A 17,833-nucleotide genomic window follows, 5' to 3' on the forward strand; every position below is an offset into this window, starting at 1 on the left:
CTTTACAAAAAACAAAAGTTTTCAAAAGTAACTTCATTCCTGCCAAGGGTGTATAAATGTTTTGGTTGCTTCACATCTTTGCCACACTTGGTATTCATTAGTCCTTTAATTTTAGCTAATCCAGTGGTGCGTAGTATCTCATTGTGACTTTCATTTGCATTTCCCTAATGACTAACAACGTTGAAGATCTTTTCATGTGTTTATTTGCCATCTTTTTATGTTTTTTGGTAAAGGATCTGTTCAAATCTTTTGCCCAGGTTTTTACTGGGTTGTCTTTTTATTACTTAGTTGCAAAAGTTCTTTATATATTCTGGATAGAAGTCCTTTCTTGCATATAAACTTTCATATAAATATTTTATATAATATTAATATTAACTACACCAATTTTCTTTTGGTTGCTATTTGTCTAGTATATATTTTTCCACCATTTCATCTTCAGTCTTCTTTATGAGTAAATTTTAAGTGTGTCTCTTACAAACAGCAAATAGTAGAATTTTAAATAAAATAATTTGACATTCACAATTATTTTGATTACTGATATATTTGGACTTATTTCTATCATTGTAGTTTGTGACAATTTACTATAATTATTTTATTCCTTTTTCTCAACTCTTCCTTGCCTTCTTTTAGTATTAGAGTTTTCTATAATCTCTTTCCCCCTTCTACTTTTAGTGGTTACCCTTAAAATTTTTAAATTCATATCTGATAATTTTTCTAATAAAATTTAAAATTTTTTGGTGTTTCCATCCTCTTATAGCCCACGACTGTATCACACTTTATTTACTGAGCACACCGCCACATCTTGAACCATTGTTCAGTGTAGTTTGACCTCTTTGAAAATATAAAACCTTTCAAACTTTTCATAATCAATAGTAAATTAAATTTACCACCATATTTTTCAATGTCTGCAATCATCATCGTTTCTTATATCTCATGCTTTCCCTTTGAATTTACTTTCCATTGTTGGTGGGGTTTTTTTTCTTTTCCCTTCTTCTTCTTTTCTTTTTTTAGGTGGGTAGAGATTTTTTTTGAAAGTACATCCTTTAGTAGTTATTTCAGTGATATTATGCTAGCTCATTAGTCTTTTTATGTCTGAGAATGTCTTATTTTGCTTTGCCTCTTGTAAGATAATTTGGCTGGGTATAAAATATAGGTTGACATTTCTTTCAGCAACTTTGTAAATAATCTTCTAGCACCTATTTTTGATGATAAGAAGACTGTTGTCAGTCTGCCATTCCTTTGTAGGTAATCTTTTTCTCTCTGGAAGCTTTGACAATTTGTTCCTTGTCCTTTATGTTCTATATAATGTGTCTAAGTATAGATTTATTTTTATTTATCCTACTCAGTACTTAGTGTACTTTGAATCTGAACACACGTTTGTATTTCTAGAAAATTTTCAACCATTATTTTTCCAGATATTGCTTCTCTGTTCTCTGCTATCTTCTCTGGAACTCCTATTGATGTACACCAGAGCCTCTCTTAAGGGCTCTTTTGTACTTTCTAACTGTGAAATTCTTCAGCACATCAATTGATTACTATCAGCTATAAAACAGTGGCTTAAAAAAATAGAGTAGTCAGTCCAAGACTGGTATAGCAGCTCCATAATGCCATCAAAGGCCCAGGCTCCTTCTACTTTCCACACAGCTACACTTGGTATATGCTTGCCAGCTCACAGTCACCATGTGACTGCTGTACCTCCAATAATGAGGGGCTAGTTACCACTCCCAACTCTGAATTTTAATCTAATGGGGGAAAAGGAGAAACCAGAAATAATCTTCAGTGATAAATGCTGGCAGCTACTCTAGTTTCCAAAGGCAGGTTCTAGTGGTAGCATCCTCTGTGTACTCTTGGCTTTGTCACCAACAGCATCTACTGCTTAGCAGTGGAGGTGGGGTTGCCTTCAACAGACGGTTCTGCAGCAGGATTTTGAGGTTCAGACTCTCTGAACCTCCCAGAGAGTCTCTGATATAACCTGTAATAATGCTCGTTGGCTTCTTTGAAAAGACATGAAAAAAGCTATGTAAAGCATAAGTGATATTTTCTTAATTAAGATGATAAAATAAGAATAATTCATTTTTTGTGAGTTTTACCTTTCCCCCAACCAGAGGCAAAATGTGCATCTTTCCAGTTTGACAATCCTTCACTGAGGAAACGATAAGGCAGGTACCACAAAGAACAACTAGGCGTTCAGCCCACTTATGCAGCTGAGTCTTTCCCTTGCGTACATTATAGATGCCAGATAGCAGGATTCGATCCAGATGATCCATGTGGCATGGTTTTTCTGAGAAGAAAACAATACTTCAGAATCTACCATTAAAGTAGTACACGAATACTGAAAGGGATAAAGAAAGTATTATGTGCCAACATTCAGCAATCTTATTCATGTAAGTAACTAAATAGTATAGGTATTTCAAAAACAAGATCTCAGTCCTGAAATATTACCCATCACTGAATTTTTAAAAATTTTTTTATTTTTATAGCAGTTTTAGTTTTAGAGAGAAATTGAACAGAAAGTGTAGACAGTTTCCATACCTTCCCCCAACCCACATATATGGTTCCTCTGGTATTAACATATTGTATTAGTGTGGTACATTTGTTAGTTATGAATCAATATTGACATATTATTTTTATCATTAACTTAATTTTATATTAGGGTTCCTTCTTTGTATAGTACAATTCTATGGGTTTTGCCTAATGCATAATGTCATGTATTAACCATTACAGTATCCTAGTCTTCCCTCCCTCTCTCATCCTCTGAAATCCTGGCAACCACTGATTTTTTTTCCATTACTTCAAACATTTATCATTTCTTTGTGTTGGAAGCATTCAAAAGCCTCTTTTACCTAACTGAAACTATACAATAAATTATTAATTATAGTCACTCCACAGTACTATAGAACACTAGGTAATATTTCTCCTATCTAGCTGTACTTTTGTATCTGTTAACCAACCTCTCACTACTCCCCCCAATCACTGAATTTATATAGTGAGAATACCTGTGAATTTTGTTCTACAAGGTAAGATTTTACCTTGGATGCCATTACTAATCCTTCTTGCAACAGCCATATCTCCCATGTAGGCAGAGAAAGGCAGTATGGTAAAATAGTTAAGACCACAGACTTTGGAGTCAGACATACCTGAGTTTGAATACTGGTTCTGCCGCGTACTTTGTTTCCTTGAACTACTTAATCTCACTGAGTTTTACTTTCCTCATATATAGTTTGGATCTTAACACTACCTACCTTCACAGGGTTCTTGTAAAAATTGAGTAAGATAATGAATATAAAGTACTAAGAATAGTTTTAGGTACAAAAAAAGTATGGAATAATTGACAGCCACTATTCCTATTAGTCTTTTCTAGAAGGAAGAACTCAATAATGATAGGCATACTCTAGTTCTGTACCAATCCTCTCTGCCCCTCATGAAGAAAAGCTTATTTATGGGTGACATTTCAATTGACTATTCCAATCATGGTAGCAGAAGCTGGTATGTGCATGCAAGAGCTTCTCTTTCTTTAAGCACGATATTACTCCTACATTTTAACAAAGAAGTTTAAAATATGCAAATTAACATGAGCTGGTATGATTTGCAATTTGGGGCAAAGATCCACAAAGGTGTAGGGAAATAAGTACTCTCAAATTCTATAAAGAAAAGTGCACAATGGTATCACCTACTTGTGCAATTTAGAAATAGTCAAAATTTAAAATGTATACTGTATGTATACAAAAACTCTACTTGTAAGAATCACATTTTCTTTCGTCCACCCTAGCGGTCAGCTGCTCCCCAGGCTTTTATAATAATAATTCCCTTGCTCTCTTTATATTTTTGCCACTTATGTATATATCCTGTATTAATTACAGTAGGTTAAACTACTGTAGCAAACAGAATATAATGGCTCAAACACAACAGAAATTTAATTCTGTTCGGTTAGGCATTCTGGGTTGGTGGGGTAAACACTGTCATTCAGAAACTCAGGCTGATGGTGGCACTTGACTTCAATTATCACTCTGATTACTGCTGTCCTAGCCTACAGAAGAGGAAAAGAGACCGAGAAGCACACATGGTAGGTTTTAGAAACCTGGTGCAGAAGTGGCACACATCAATTGCACTCCATAGCATAGAAGAAAATTGTCACATGTATACATCTAACTGCAAGAAAGACTGGGAAACGAGACATAGCTGGGCAGTCATATGCCCAACTACAATTCTGTATTTATGCAAGAAGGAAAGACCAGATATGGATAGACAAGCAGTAGTACTGCCACACATCTCAAAACAACATGGCTGAGTTTTGCCTGTTTTTGGACTTTAAGTGAATGGAAACATACTGAGTGAATCTTTTGTGTCTGGCTTCTTTTGGTTCTATTTACTCTCTTTGGACAAAACTGATTTTAAAAATCTGTGCAGAGAATGTGGTACAGAAAGAAATGCTCGGGCGGGGAGTTGTGCTACCCGGCAATACAGTCCCAGAACTACAAATTCACTTGCAAATCACACCTTCTGGACTCTGTTTCCTCATACACAAGGGGCTGATTAATGTGCTCTCTTAATCCCCATGACTGATCATGCTACCCACTCAACTTTAGTAAAATATGTTATTTGCACAGCTTTTATAGCATGAATTTGCACTGTGACAGTCATTCCATTCACCTCCCCCCCAGTAACTCCTCTCCCCAGGAAGGCTGATAACTAGTGTTTGCATGGCTGCCTGGGACACTGGGTACCTTTTATAACCAGAGAACCTACAACATTATCTTAGGCCCTTATGACCTTGGCCTTGTTAACACTATATTCTAACTAAGCTGATTCACCAAAGATTCTCCACACGAAATATTTAAAGCTGATTACTAAGCTATTTGCTTCCAAGAGAATAATTCAAAAATGGCCTACCTTCTGTTAAAAACAATGGTTGTCTCTGGATTCAGGAACTGGGTGGTTGGAGGAGAAAGGTGAGAGGGAAGCACACTTTTTGTGATGATTTTAAGATATGTCCACAAATTCTGTGATACTTCTCCCTTCAAAAGTTGGAGCCTAATTCCCCCCTCGACAGTGTGGACTGTGTTTAGTGACTCACTCTCTAATAAACAGTAAGGGGTGAAAGTGATGGTGACTTACAAGGCTAAGTCATAAAAGATACTGAGGCCTCCATGCGTATGCACATGCATGCCTGTGTGTGTATGTGCACACGTGTGTCTCACCACCAGAGGAAACTAGCTGCCATGCTGTGATGACACATAGGGAACTACTTGCTCCTGTATAATAAATATTTATTATCATTTTAAGTCACTAAGTTTTGAGGCAATTTGTTACCCAGCCAATAAATTGATTCTCTCTCTCTCTCTTTCTCTCTCTCTCTGACACACACACACACACACACACACACACACACACACACACGGGGTCTTCAAAAGTTAATGGAAATATTTGTATTATCTTTTAATTCTATTTTTCCATTAACTTTTTGAAGTACTCTTACGTATATGTAAGTGTGTGTACGTGTGTGTGTATATATACATATTTTATCTTTTGCTTTTTTGATACCAAATGCATATATTACCTATTTTTTAGGTAATAATTAACTTTAAAACCTCTTGCCTAAACATAATTTTCTCACTCAAATTATACTAGCTTCTCTCTTAGTTAATAGAGCTTGCTTTCAAAAAGGTTCCCTAAGACCTCCCCAAATATTGGTGCTGGTATAGGTGGTACAAACTGGTACTTTTTTAGACTCTACTGGAAATATCCTCTTAAGCATACATTAAGATTATGGGCATGCTACAATTTATCAGGTGGTGGTAGAAAAATTAGTGGCATCAGAGCCAATCTGTGCAATATAACTGAATATGAAAGAAATCTCAATGAGTAAAAAGCAGCTCACTGGCATTTTAAGGCTCAATTTTCATTCTAGAATGAAAATGTACAATGAAGAATTCAGTTTCAACCACAATCAGATAAGGAGCCTGTTACTGTTCCAAGTCGGTTTTTTTCAACCAAGTTTTTTAGGGATAGGTAGACTGCATTCCTCCAATTAGTCTCAAAAGTTTTTTTCTGATTTAACTTCAATCTGGCAACTATTCTCCCTCCATAAACTAGCAAAGGATTATATTTACAATTTCCACTTCTGGCACTTAAACACTCATTCATTTATTCATTCACTCATTTACTCTCTTATTACACAAGAATTATATATAGTGGGTATGTATATATATCTTTGTTTCATAAAAAGTAACAGACTATCTACACTCTTTTGCATCTTACTTTTTTCACTTAACTGATAATGAAAATAACTCCATTTCAGTTTATAGAAAATCACCCCCATCCCCTTTTTGTAGGACTGCGTAGTATTCCTTTGCATGAATGATATGTGCTATATCTTATGGACAAATATTATATAACTTCAATGTGGTATTTCAAGGTCTAGTTCAGGGGATTATTGGGTTTTAAACTATAAATTTTTCTTCATGGAACAAGAAAAAAAATTACACCAACATTTCAACTAATGATGAGAACATACTTGTGATATATATTTAACAGCATTATCATCATCGTGAGCATTACCAGATAATCTAAACATATCTATAAAACTGACCTAATCGTGGGATCCAATATTTTTGAAAAGCAATTTTTACATTTCCTGAGAAAAATCCAGAAAAGGCCAAGCAAACCATAGTAAAACCTTTTATGCCCTCTTCCCTTGCCAAATCAGAATACAGATAATGCTTCTGAAATAAAAACAATGTCAAATAAGCAAGCTACTTTTCTTCATAAAGTAATCTGTTATATAGAAAATTCCTAGCTAGTTTCCTCAAAGATAACAGCTAAACTTATACTACTCTAAAACTTAAGAAACACAAAAATTAAGACTTTAATCTTAATTTTTAAGATTAAAAATAGTCACAATAATCCCTAATACACAGACTTGTTTCCAGAATTAACTTCAAAATTTATTTCTTCCTTGGATGTAATTCTCAAAAGCTGATATACAGGGTAGCTGCAGATCAGTGCAGTTAACCAAAAAAATAAGAAAGTAGTAGACAGAGCAAACATTAATATATTCTGGCCAAAGATAAATGCCAAAAGAAAAAAAACAACTCCTAACAATGATCTTTACTTAGGAATGAAAGGAAAGAAAATCAAAAACACGATCACAAAGCACAGGACATTCCCAAAGAGACAAATTAATGGGAATAAAATGAAACGAAACCAATGTTTAAGGAACTATATTATATAAAATACTATTGGGATGAAAAATTATAAATAAAATCTTTTGTGAAGTGCATTTAATAAAACTGCATCACATTATGTTCGAGTTGTATCTTGAACAAGTTACTTCTCTCTGCCTCCGTTTTCTCATCTATAAAACAGGATAATAGTTCCTATGGCATAGAGTGGTTGTAATGAGTAAATTAAGTAACTCATAAGCATAAAAGCACACAGTGAGCACTCAATGAATATTACTTAGCAGTAATATTAATAGGCTATGTATAACTGGAAAGTAATACTTGGAAAGGGTATCTGACTTAAATAAGCCAAACTTTATTGTTAAAGAAATCAGGTGAAAAACAGTCTATGGGGGGAACTGCACAATAGAGAAGAGACAGTGAATAATCCTAGATTTAAAGCCCACTAAATTCACCAACATATAAATTTGACAGATCTAATCATCAAATGTCAAGTCAAATGTATGATAATGACCATCATCTTGTCAACATTACCAAACTATCCAGAAGTACAATGGTAAAAATAATTGATACTAAAGTATGATCCAATCAAGATTCTGACAAAGGTATAAAATAATTCTAATAAGTGAGCAAAATGCAGAAAAAAAAGAGCAAAAATAAAATGGGAAGATATTTTTGCTATTCCTCTAAGTCTTCCCTTACCTTCTGACCTCTTGTCTTTGTTGTTGTTTGGTTGTTTTTAACTACATTAGTTCACTGGCTTAAAAACATCTTTAGATAAACACTTTTAAAAAGCTGAAGGCAAGGTTGGCCGCTTAACTCACTTGGTTAGAACATGGTTAGAGCATGGTGCTGATAACACCAAGGTCAAGGGTTTGGATCTCCTTACAAGCCAGATGCTAAAAAAAAGCTGAAAGCAGATAGAGGCACAAATGATCAACTTAAAAGTAGCTAATATATTTACAAAGCCATGGATAAATTCTTACCACCATAAAATCGAATCATACAGCCAAGGTCAGGATTTGTGGCCTCCTCCTGTATGCGCACAGGATCATCAAATCCCAGCCTGGATAAATAGTCATAAACAATCTGAAGAGGTCGTTCAGTGGGTTCCAGTCTCCTGCTTATACAATTCAAAAGAAAAATATTTGGTAAGTAAGAAAAATGCTTCATTTAATTTTTTAATCTTTCATTATACTCTATTTTTATTTCTAGATCAAGATTTTCTTTAATATCATATGATACAACTAGGCTAAAACACATAGTTTTCAAAGGTTTTGGTCTCAGGACTCCTTTATACTCTTTGAGGAACCCAAAGAGGTTTTGTTTACATGGGTTATAGCTATTGATATTTACTGAGTTACAAATTAAAATTAAAAATTTGCAAATTATTTATTTACTTAAAGTAACAATAATCAGGCCATTGTATGTTAACATAAAGATTTTTGAAAAGTACATCTTCAAAAATAAAATAAATTTAGTGAGAAGAGTAGCATTGTTTTACATTTTTGTAAATCTCTTTAATAGGTGGTTAATGGAAGATAGCTGGATGCTCTGGTTTGCTTCTGTATTCACTCTGTTGTGATGTCACACCACAGTCACTAGAAAACTTCATTGTGCACTCATGAAAGATTGTGAGTGAAAGAGAAAATTGATGTATTATTATAAAAGAGTTTTGATCTCACACACCTCTTTACAGAAATCTCAGGGACCCCCCACAAGATTCTTTGAAAACCACTGGTCCAAACTTAAAAGGCAGCAAAATTATGAGATATGAAAGACTATACTTAGCCATAACTGATTTCATATGAGGTACACACACAATCATAGAGGTAGACTTTGGGGCTGCCCATATGTCCCAGGCACTATATATTTTGCGTGGCTTCATAGATGATTCTTCCATAAAACTAGGAACGAATGGCCCAATAATTCTCAAAAAAAAATCATTTTACTACATGGTCCTGATTGAAAGCTAAGATAAAATCAGAATGTCATAATCATTTGTGGCCTCTGGTGACACTGTATTTTATCAGCACCACACTCTCCCGAGTGAGCCACGGGCCGGCCCGACACTGTATTTTAAATCACACAGACTTAAAAGACTTTAAATATTCTTAAAAAACAAAAATGATAATTGTGTATTTTGATAGAAGGGGCTACACCAGTCATGATAGCAAGATAGCGCTTTTGCAATTCTTTTATCATAAAGCAAACAACACAATATAGTGGTTAAATACAGTGGCTGAGAGTATGGGCTCCAAAAGTCAGACTGCCTGGGATTGAGTCTAAGTTCTGCCATTTATCAAGTGCCTGCCCCTGCACAAGTTATTTAACCTCACTCTCTTAAATTCCTCATCAGTATAATGGGAATAACAAGAGTACTTAACTCATAAGGTTGTTACTAAATGTATTTATTTACTTATAAGATATTGTATAGCATGTAAAGTGCTTAGCAAAATATGTCATATGTTCAATAACATGTTGATAAGTATTACTCAAAAAAATTTCAGCAACTGACTAGTTAGAGTGTGGTCCTGCTAACACCAAGGTCCAGGGTTCAATCCCTGTACCGGCCAGTCACACACACACAAAAATTTCAGAAGTGAAATCAAATTTTAATTAGAATAAAAATAGAATATCTCTCCCATCTAAAACAACCAATGGGGCTGGCTGGTTATCTCAGCTGGTTAGGGTATGGTGTTAATAACACCAAGGTCCAGGGTTTCATCCCTGTACTGGCTAGCTGCCAAAAAATAAAAATAATAAAAATAAATCAGCCACCAAAAAGCAAGTAAAGGAAAGCCTATGTGTTTTCAAAAAGTCTTAAAGAACATTAGATAACTTACTCATTAGAAGAAACATGATACACTTCCCATCACAGCAAAAGGATATGAAGGATGTCTGTGTTTTGTGGTTGAAGAACTAGAAAATGCTGTTGGCAACAAGACTTAAGTAAAAAATATCATGAAATGGGAACACTACAAAGCTGAATATAAACAACAGTATGAAAATGATAATTTAGGGATAGAAATCATACTGATGTGTAAAAACGACAAAAATAAAACCACCACCTGCCTCTCCTGACTGCTCTGTTCAGTCTTTTACCTTCCAGAAACTATAAAATAAACTCAGAATAATATACTACAGGGGGAAAGACCAAAGAACAAAAAGCCTATAGAGACCATTAAAGATTGAATTTAATAAAAACATAAAATAAACTTCTCAGAATAAAAACTTCAGTTACAATTCATCCTTAGCCAAAGAAAATCAAAATTCACAAAGGTCCATAACGATGTTAGGCATTTTCCCAGGACAATGGTAGAATTCTTCTGAGAAAGGTGCATTTTAAGAGGGACTTCTATAAACTGTATCCTGGATAGGTCAACTAGCAATGTAACATGAAGAATGATTGAAGGAGGATTAACTTGAAGACAAGGAGACTAAGGGTATAAAGAGGTGTATCTTCAAATGTCAAGAAGGATTAGACTTATTTGTGTTGCTCAAAATAACAGGACTATGAGAAGTTGCATAGGTAGACTTGAACTAAACATAAGAATCTTAATAATTAGAGATGCTCAATAATGAAACACACTGTCCCTCAGAACTGCTCACAGAGAACTAGAGAGTCATAGAGATATTTTAAAAGAGACTCCAGTAAGAATCAAATTGGGCCAGATGATCTTTAGGGTCTTTTAGAACTCAAGAGTCTGAGGTAGACTCTATCTAAGACACCTTCCCAAACTCTACCTGAATACATTTAAGAATATAGAGTTCAATGTATTTAAACACTACAATTCCATATAATAATCAAATATTCAGAAATAATTATACTTTCAGGCTAAATTTCACACACTCAATTTTTCTATTTCTCTCTAGAAAACCAAAAGAAACGGAAACACTCTCATTCTGACATACCTTACAAGATCAAATTTCCTGGACTAAAAAAGTTCTGTATATTTTGGAAACCTTCTTTATATATTTCCACCTAAAGAAAGTATTTTCCCTGTGGGAGGGGAAAAAAAAAATCAAGAGAGCCTCAACATTTGCTCTCATTAATTTAGCATAAATGAGTAAACAAGTAATATTTCAAGAAGTACAAAAACGAGTAAAATGAGAGACTAATTTCATTTACTCATTAAACTCATCTGCTTAAGAGAGTAGAGTATCGGGGAGGGAAAAGCTATGATATGCTTACAGCTTAATTTTGAGTTTCAAAGTTCCAAAAGTTTAACAAGCTGGCAATTAACTATTTGTTTTATTTCTTGCAAATCAAAGAAAAATTATATACTGCAAAACAGGTATGGGAGAGAGTAATGCTAGCAACAAAAAGTTCTATTCAACATATGAAATACTACTACTCTTTCAAGGCAACAATAAGACTACTGTAAAAGTTTTGGTTTGCTCCTAATGCTTCTAAGGACTACTGTAGTCCATGTACATATAAATATATGTGCATATGGTAATTCTCCAAACCAGCCAACTAATGCAGCAATGCTATCAACAGCAGATTATATCATTTAGCCAAGAGTAGTATCTTCCTGTATTAGTTATTCTACACAGTGCCCATAGTTAAGACACATTTAAGAGTAAATTTCATACCGAGTATCATTTCACAAGAGTTCTACTTCATAGCAGGAGGCAAAAGCATACACTATTAAAAATCCAACACAGAGAATAATTGTATCAAAGACCCTAGCAAAGCACAGCAGCATTCTCTACATCAAATTCAGATTAAAACCTGTTGGGGCTCAGAAAACGATAACCGAAAGGTATGGCACTTTGGCATGCTGAGCACTTTGAACTAAAGGGAATTAAAGGGCATTAGAAACAGCCTCAAACCCAAGGGCTTTCTGACCTTCTACTGTTTCTCTCCCAAAGCACAGGGTGGAACTCTCTCTGAAATTCCCTTATCTGAAGCTCTTCCAGAAGGAACACAATTGCCTTCGATCTCCTCTCTGAAATTTCATTAGCCAGGGAAGATTAAACTGACATGGCAGGAAGAAAGACAGAAATGTCACCACACCTAAAGAGACTTTGTCAGAAGCTACTGTTTGTTCTTCAGTCCCATTCAGTTCCCTACGAGAATCATTTACAAACTACTGTCTGTTCTTTGGGCCTATTCAACTCTCCTAAAAATTATTTACTACCTCTCAAAATTGTCTACATTCCCCCATCTTCCTCTCCCTTAGGAAGAACCATGTATAATCCTCTTTGGGCTATACTGGGTAATGACTCTCCTGTGATTCCCCCATGCATGTAATAAACTTGCCTTTTTCTCCTGTTAATTTACTGTTACTTTATTTCAGCAGACTGGAAACTTCAAAGGGGGAGGGAAAATTCTCTTTGTCCCTACAAACTCAATCCTTGACCACCTATAAAGGTAAAATCTGCAAATGTTCAAATCAGCAGTATAGATAATAATTATTACCAACAGCAACAATAAGTACACTTCAATTAATGTTTACTTGATACCTGACACTATACTGAAGCTGTTTGATATATTAGAAAACTACAGCATTTTGCAAATAGAAAAATGAAGCTTCATTGCAAAGCCTAGCTTCTTTTAGGCAAACCACATTATTTTACATAATAAAATAATTTATGCAGAAAAGAACTCAAAGCACTTCATATGCTGAATTACTCACACCAAGGAACCCAAAAAGCTATGTTTTAAAATTACCATATTTCATTAAGTCTAATATACCATCATTTGAAAGATACACTATTTTTTATGCACCACTGCTGTATAATAAAGAATATGACTGGGCTTTGTTCCTGGTTACTAGGAGAGACACTCCAAATCCTTAGAATTTCCTGCGTAATAGGAGTGTCTTTGTTATTCACGAACCCCTTGGATCAACCCTGAGTTTATGCTAAGAAATGCAATAACTCAGGATGGATGCTGGTCACCAGAAAGACCAGCCATGTGACTACAGTGTTGGGGCTTTGAGCCAGACTGACTTGGGTGGGGGAGCATGAGGGGCTGGAGATTGAGTTCAATCACAAGGTTGATGATTCAATCTATAATGCCTTCATAATGAAACCCCAATAAAAACTCTGTATTGAAGCTCAATGGAGCTTCCTGGTTGGTGCACACTTCAATCTGCTGGAAGGGTAGCAGGCCCTTATTCCATAGGGAGAGGGCAAGGAAGACCTGAATTCACCCTGTTCTTGGGACCCTCCCAGACCTCACCCCATGAGTTTCTTCAGGTGGCTGGTTCTGATTTGTACCCTTTATACTAAAATTGTAATCATAACTATAGTTGATCCGCAGGTTCCACATCCTTGGATTCGACCAACCATGGACAGAAAATATTCAAATAAATAAATAAATAATACAGCATAAAAATAATACAAATTTTAAAAAATATACAGTATAACAACTATTTTCACAGCACTTATATTGTATTAGGCATTATAAATAATCTAGAGATGATTTAGAATATACTAGAGGATGTGTGTAGGTTACATGCAAATACTACACCATTTAATATAAGAGAATTGAGCATCTGTGCATTTTCGTATGGGGGTGGGGGGTCCTGGAACCAATCCCCCGTGGATAATAAGGGACAACTGTACAGAGCTTTCCTGAATTCTGTGAGTCATTCTAGTGAATTATTGAACCTAAGGGGCAGGTCATAGGAACTCCTAACTTTATAGCCAGTTGGTCAGAAGTGCAGATGGCCTGGGGACCCCTAAAGCACAGCTGGAGTCTGAAGTAAGGGTAATCTTCCTGGGGACCACACCTTTTAGCTTGTGAAATCTGCACTAACTCTGGCGGTCAGTGTAAGAATTGTACCGCAGCAAACCAGATAATGTCAGAATAACCAGTAAGAAGAAAAAACACTGCTGATTAAACTATGACCTACCATCAACAGTACCTGTTGATTTTAGAAGTATTAAAAGGCAAAAAAATTGTTTCAAAATAAGATTATTTATTTATATTCCAGTTTTGTAATGTACAATACATTCTTTTAAAGTTTTAGAACAGTACAGAAATATAAAACATGGAATTTTTAAAATCTCCTTTTCCCCTCCTCAGTGGTAATCAGTTCACTATCCCAAAGCAGGATTTTTCATTCAACTTTTATAACTTCAAAATATGGCAAATGGGCTGGCCAGTTAGCTCAGTTGGTTAGAGCACATAGTTGTAACACCAAGGTCAAGGGTTCAGATCCCCATACCAGCCAGCCCCCAAAACAAAATAATAATAATATGGTAAACAAAATTTTAGTGACTTGAAAGAGGTCACCTAGCAAGTCAGTGACAGAAAAGGAATTATAAATCAGAATCCCAAATCCCAAGGGTGTTATTTTCTGTTAGACACATCCTATTGGTTCTCAGCTATCTTAAAAGAGCTATTCCTCTCAAACGCAGAAATCTTAGTTATTTTGATGACTAAGAATAAAAGTAAACATATGACCATGAGACAAAGGGCAAGCCATTTTATTACATATGATCTTTTTACAACTTTTCAGAGAGAAAGCAATGATTATGCTAAGTTGTGAGTCATTTATTTAAAAAAAATTTTTGACAGCTGGCTGGTACAGGGATCAAACCCTGGACCTTGGTTTTAGCACCACACTCTAACCAACTGAGCAACCAGCCAGCCAAGCGAGTCACTTATCATTTGAACAATTCAATAGAAAAAAACAGGCCAAATACACAGGGTCTTCAAAGAGTCATGGAAAGATTCGTATTATATTTTAATTCCATTTTTCCATGAACTTTTTGAAGTACCCTCATGTTATAATGTAAGGAGCAGTACACTGGGAGACAAGACTCTTGTGTCCCAACTGCAGCTCTATCACCACTCAGCTGCAGGAACGTGCTTTCAACCTGAACTCTGGGCCTGTTTCACAGTTATAAAACAGAGAGAAATGGCCTCAGTGATTCCCAGTGGAGAAGATCCTGGATTTGGCGGCAGGACAATTCTTTGCTATACAGGGCTGTCCCACACACTAAAGACATTAAGCCTCTCTGGCCGTTGCCCCCTAAACACTGGTAACTCTCCCCAGTAGTTGTGACAACCAAAAAAGCCCTGCACCCAATACATATTTCCAAATAGAGAGGGGTTGGGAGTTGTTGTTTTGGGTAGACTTACTTTACCAGTAGATGATCTCTGTAAGGTTCCTTCATGTGCTAAAATTCTATAAATTTGTAATCCTTGAGCTATACTCAAGTGAGAGTCCATGATTGAACAAAAGTAAAGAAAGAAGTAATGGATGATTTAGACAAAACACAGGGTAATTTTAGTCCTAGTAATCCCATTTCCAGGACCTCGCCTAGAGAAATCAGCAACACAAAGATTCATGGGCAATAGTTTAGTCAAAAACACTACCTCTAAGAGTTGGATGATACGAAACAACCCAAACAGGTAATTTTTATTGAGCACTTACTAGGTGCCAGACATCATTCTAACTACTTTACTTCCTTGCTACTCAAAATACAGTATATCACTTAGGAGCTTAATAGAAATATACAATCTCAGGCTACCCTAGACCTACTGAATCAGAATTTGTATTTTAACAAGCTCTCCAGGTGAACAGTTTAAGAAGCACTACTTTACAAGTATTAATTCATTTAATCCTTATAACATGTACAAGTAATTTAACCTCTGTGACAATTCAACAATATAAATATCATCATCCTCCATTTTACAGATTACTAAACTGAGGCACAGAGCAACTTACATAGTATGTAGCTTGCATACCAACTGTCAGAGCCAGGATTTGAACCCACACACTCTCATTCTGGAGTCCAACCTCTAAACCATTATTGCATATTATCTCTCAATTTTTAAAGAAGTTATAGTATATCCATAAAAAGGAACATTCTGTAGCTATTAAAACTACTGTCGAAAGAATTTTTAATGCCACAATTAAATTAAGGTGAAGTAGGCAGGACATAAAATTGAATATATAGTATGAGCCCAAATATGTAATTAAAAGTATGTGTGTGATCAAGAAAAAGAACTGCGAGAAAAAAAAATGTTACTATGCGGAAGCAATATAGGTTAAGAGGATGGAAAGTGGTATCAGAATGCCTGAGTTCGGGCCGACCCCGTGGCGTACTCAAGAGAGTGCGGTGCTGGGAGCGCGGCAACGCTCCCGCTGCGGGTTCGGATCCTGTATAGGAGTGGCCGGTGCACTCACTGGCTGAGTGCCAGTCACGAAAAAGACAAAAAAAAAAAAAAAAGAATGCCTGAGTTCAAACTTCGCCTCTACCACTTACTGGCTGATGGCTCTTAGGTAAGATGCTTAACCCTCTTAAAGACTGTTTCCCAATCTATAAAATGGGGATAGTATTTACCTCACAAGATTGTTGTGAGGATTAAATGAGGTAATTTACATAAATTATAAGCACTGAATATTATTAATTCTCTTCATATTTTTTCATTTTCCAAAATGTCTTCAATGAACACATATTATACTTCAGTAATCAGCAAAAAAAGTTCTTAAAAAAGATAATGCCTTAGACTGCCAACTATCTTATAAAGAGCTATTAACAAAGAAAGTACCTACTCTTCTGATTAGATAAATTGAACTCAAGCAATTAACAAGTGAGTAAGAGATCTAAAAAATATCTTGAAAAAAGCATGATTAAATAGTGAAACTGAGTAAGGGATACTGCTGTGCCAGTTCCTCTCCAGGAGGACCATTACTAGGAATGAAGTCTATGATCTATTTTGAATGATTTAGGCATTCCAAGTGCCTGGCAGTACCTGCCTGACCTTGACCAAGTTACTGGACTTCTCACAAAGCCTCAATTTTCCCCTCATCTGAAAGGAATGATACTACCTGTCTGGGAGTTATTTTGAGGATTTAATGAGAAAATACATATAAAGCACTAAGCACACTGATTAGCACAAGAAAGCACTTATTGTTGGCTGAAATCTACCATCGTCACCACCAAAACCATCATCATCACATCATCATCATCATCATCATCATCATCATCATCATCACTCAGCTGGATAAGAGTTTCTGAGCTACTACTCCAGCAATGAAAATACACTCATTCTTTCAAACCACTATTCAACTGTGTTTTCATTATTTTCTAATCAATTATACCCTCAAAGTAGTATTTCATGATAAATTATCAAGGCTACAAGGCTAAAAAGAGACAAACTCTTCACTATAAGTACAATTTAGATTCACGTAAGTAAATAAAGTATATGACATTTGGATTCTTAACTAATTATACAACTAGCAGTAGCAAGCCAATTTCAGTGGGGTTCTTGCCACATTTCTAATATCATTGTATATATATACATCAGTATACAAAGGAATGAATCATACGCTTAAGTGAACTCAATCAATCACTACCAGCTATAATCTAGGTCAAGGCTTTCCACCTGATAAAATTAGATCAGAATCAGTATTGAGATTTAGAAAAGCCTAAGGATCACCCAGTCCACCTGATAAAATTAGATCAGAGTCAGTGTTAAGATTTAGAAAAGCCTAAGATCACTCAATCTGATCCTTTCATTTTACAAATGGATTTAGGTAATGTAGTTAACTGGTGAACAAGGAAAACATTCAAATGCTAATCTACTTTTTCAAGAATTAGTCCAAATCCTAAAAGGAACACACAGTAAACCTCAGTTTAGACTTTTAAAATGACATCAATTTTTAGCTCAGCTAAAGGTG

At 35.3% G+C, this 17,833-nt stretch overlaps 1 protein-coding gene across 2 annotated transcripts in view; it reads right to left on the reverse strand.

Moving 5' to 3' along the window:
* The window catches only part of PHLPP2 (PH domain and leucine rich repeat protein phosphatase 2), a 62,242-nt gene that overhangs the window by 36,617 nt on the left and 7,792 nt on the right, over positions 1 to 17,833 (reverse strand). For both annotated transcript variants that reach the window (XM_063110599.1, XM_063110600.1), the window contains exons 3-4: positions 8,168 to 8,301; positions 2,091 to 2,281 (exon numbers count right to left, since the gene is read on the reverse strand). In XM_063110599.1, coding sequence (XP_062966669.1) covers positions 2,091 to 2,281; positions 8,168 to 8,301 — 325 coding nt within the window. The remainder of the gene's footprint in view (positions 1 to 2,090; positions 2,282 to 8,167; positions 8,302 to 17,833) is intronic.

This window comes from Cynocephalus volans, chromosome 10 (assembly GCF_027409185.1).
Source record: "Cynocephalus volans isolate mCynVol1 chromosome 10, mCynVol1.pri, whole genome shotgun sequence".
NCBI lineage: Eukaryota > Metazoa > Chordata > Mammalia > Dermoptera > Cynocephalidae > Cynocephalus > Cynocephalus volans.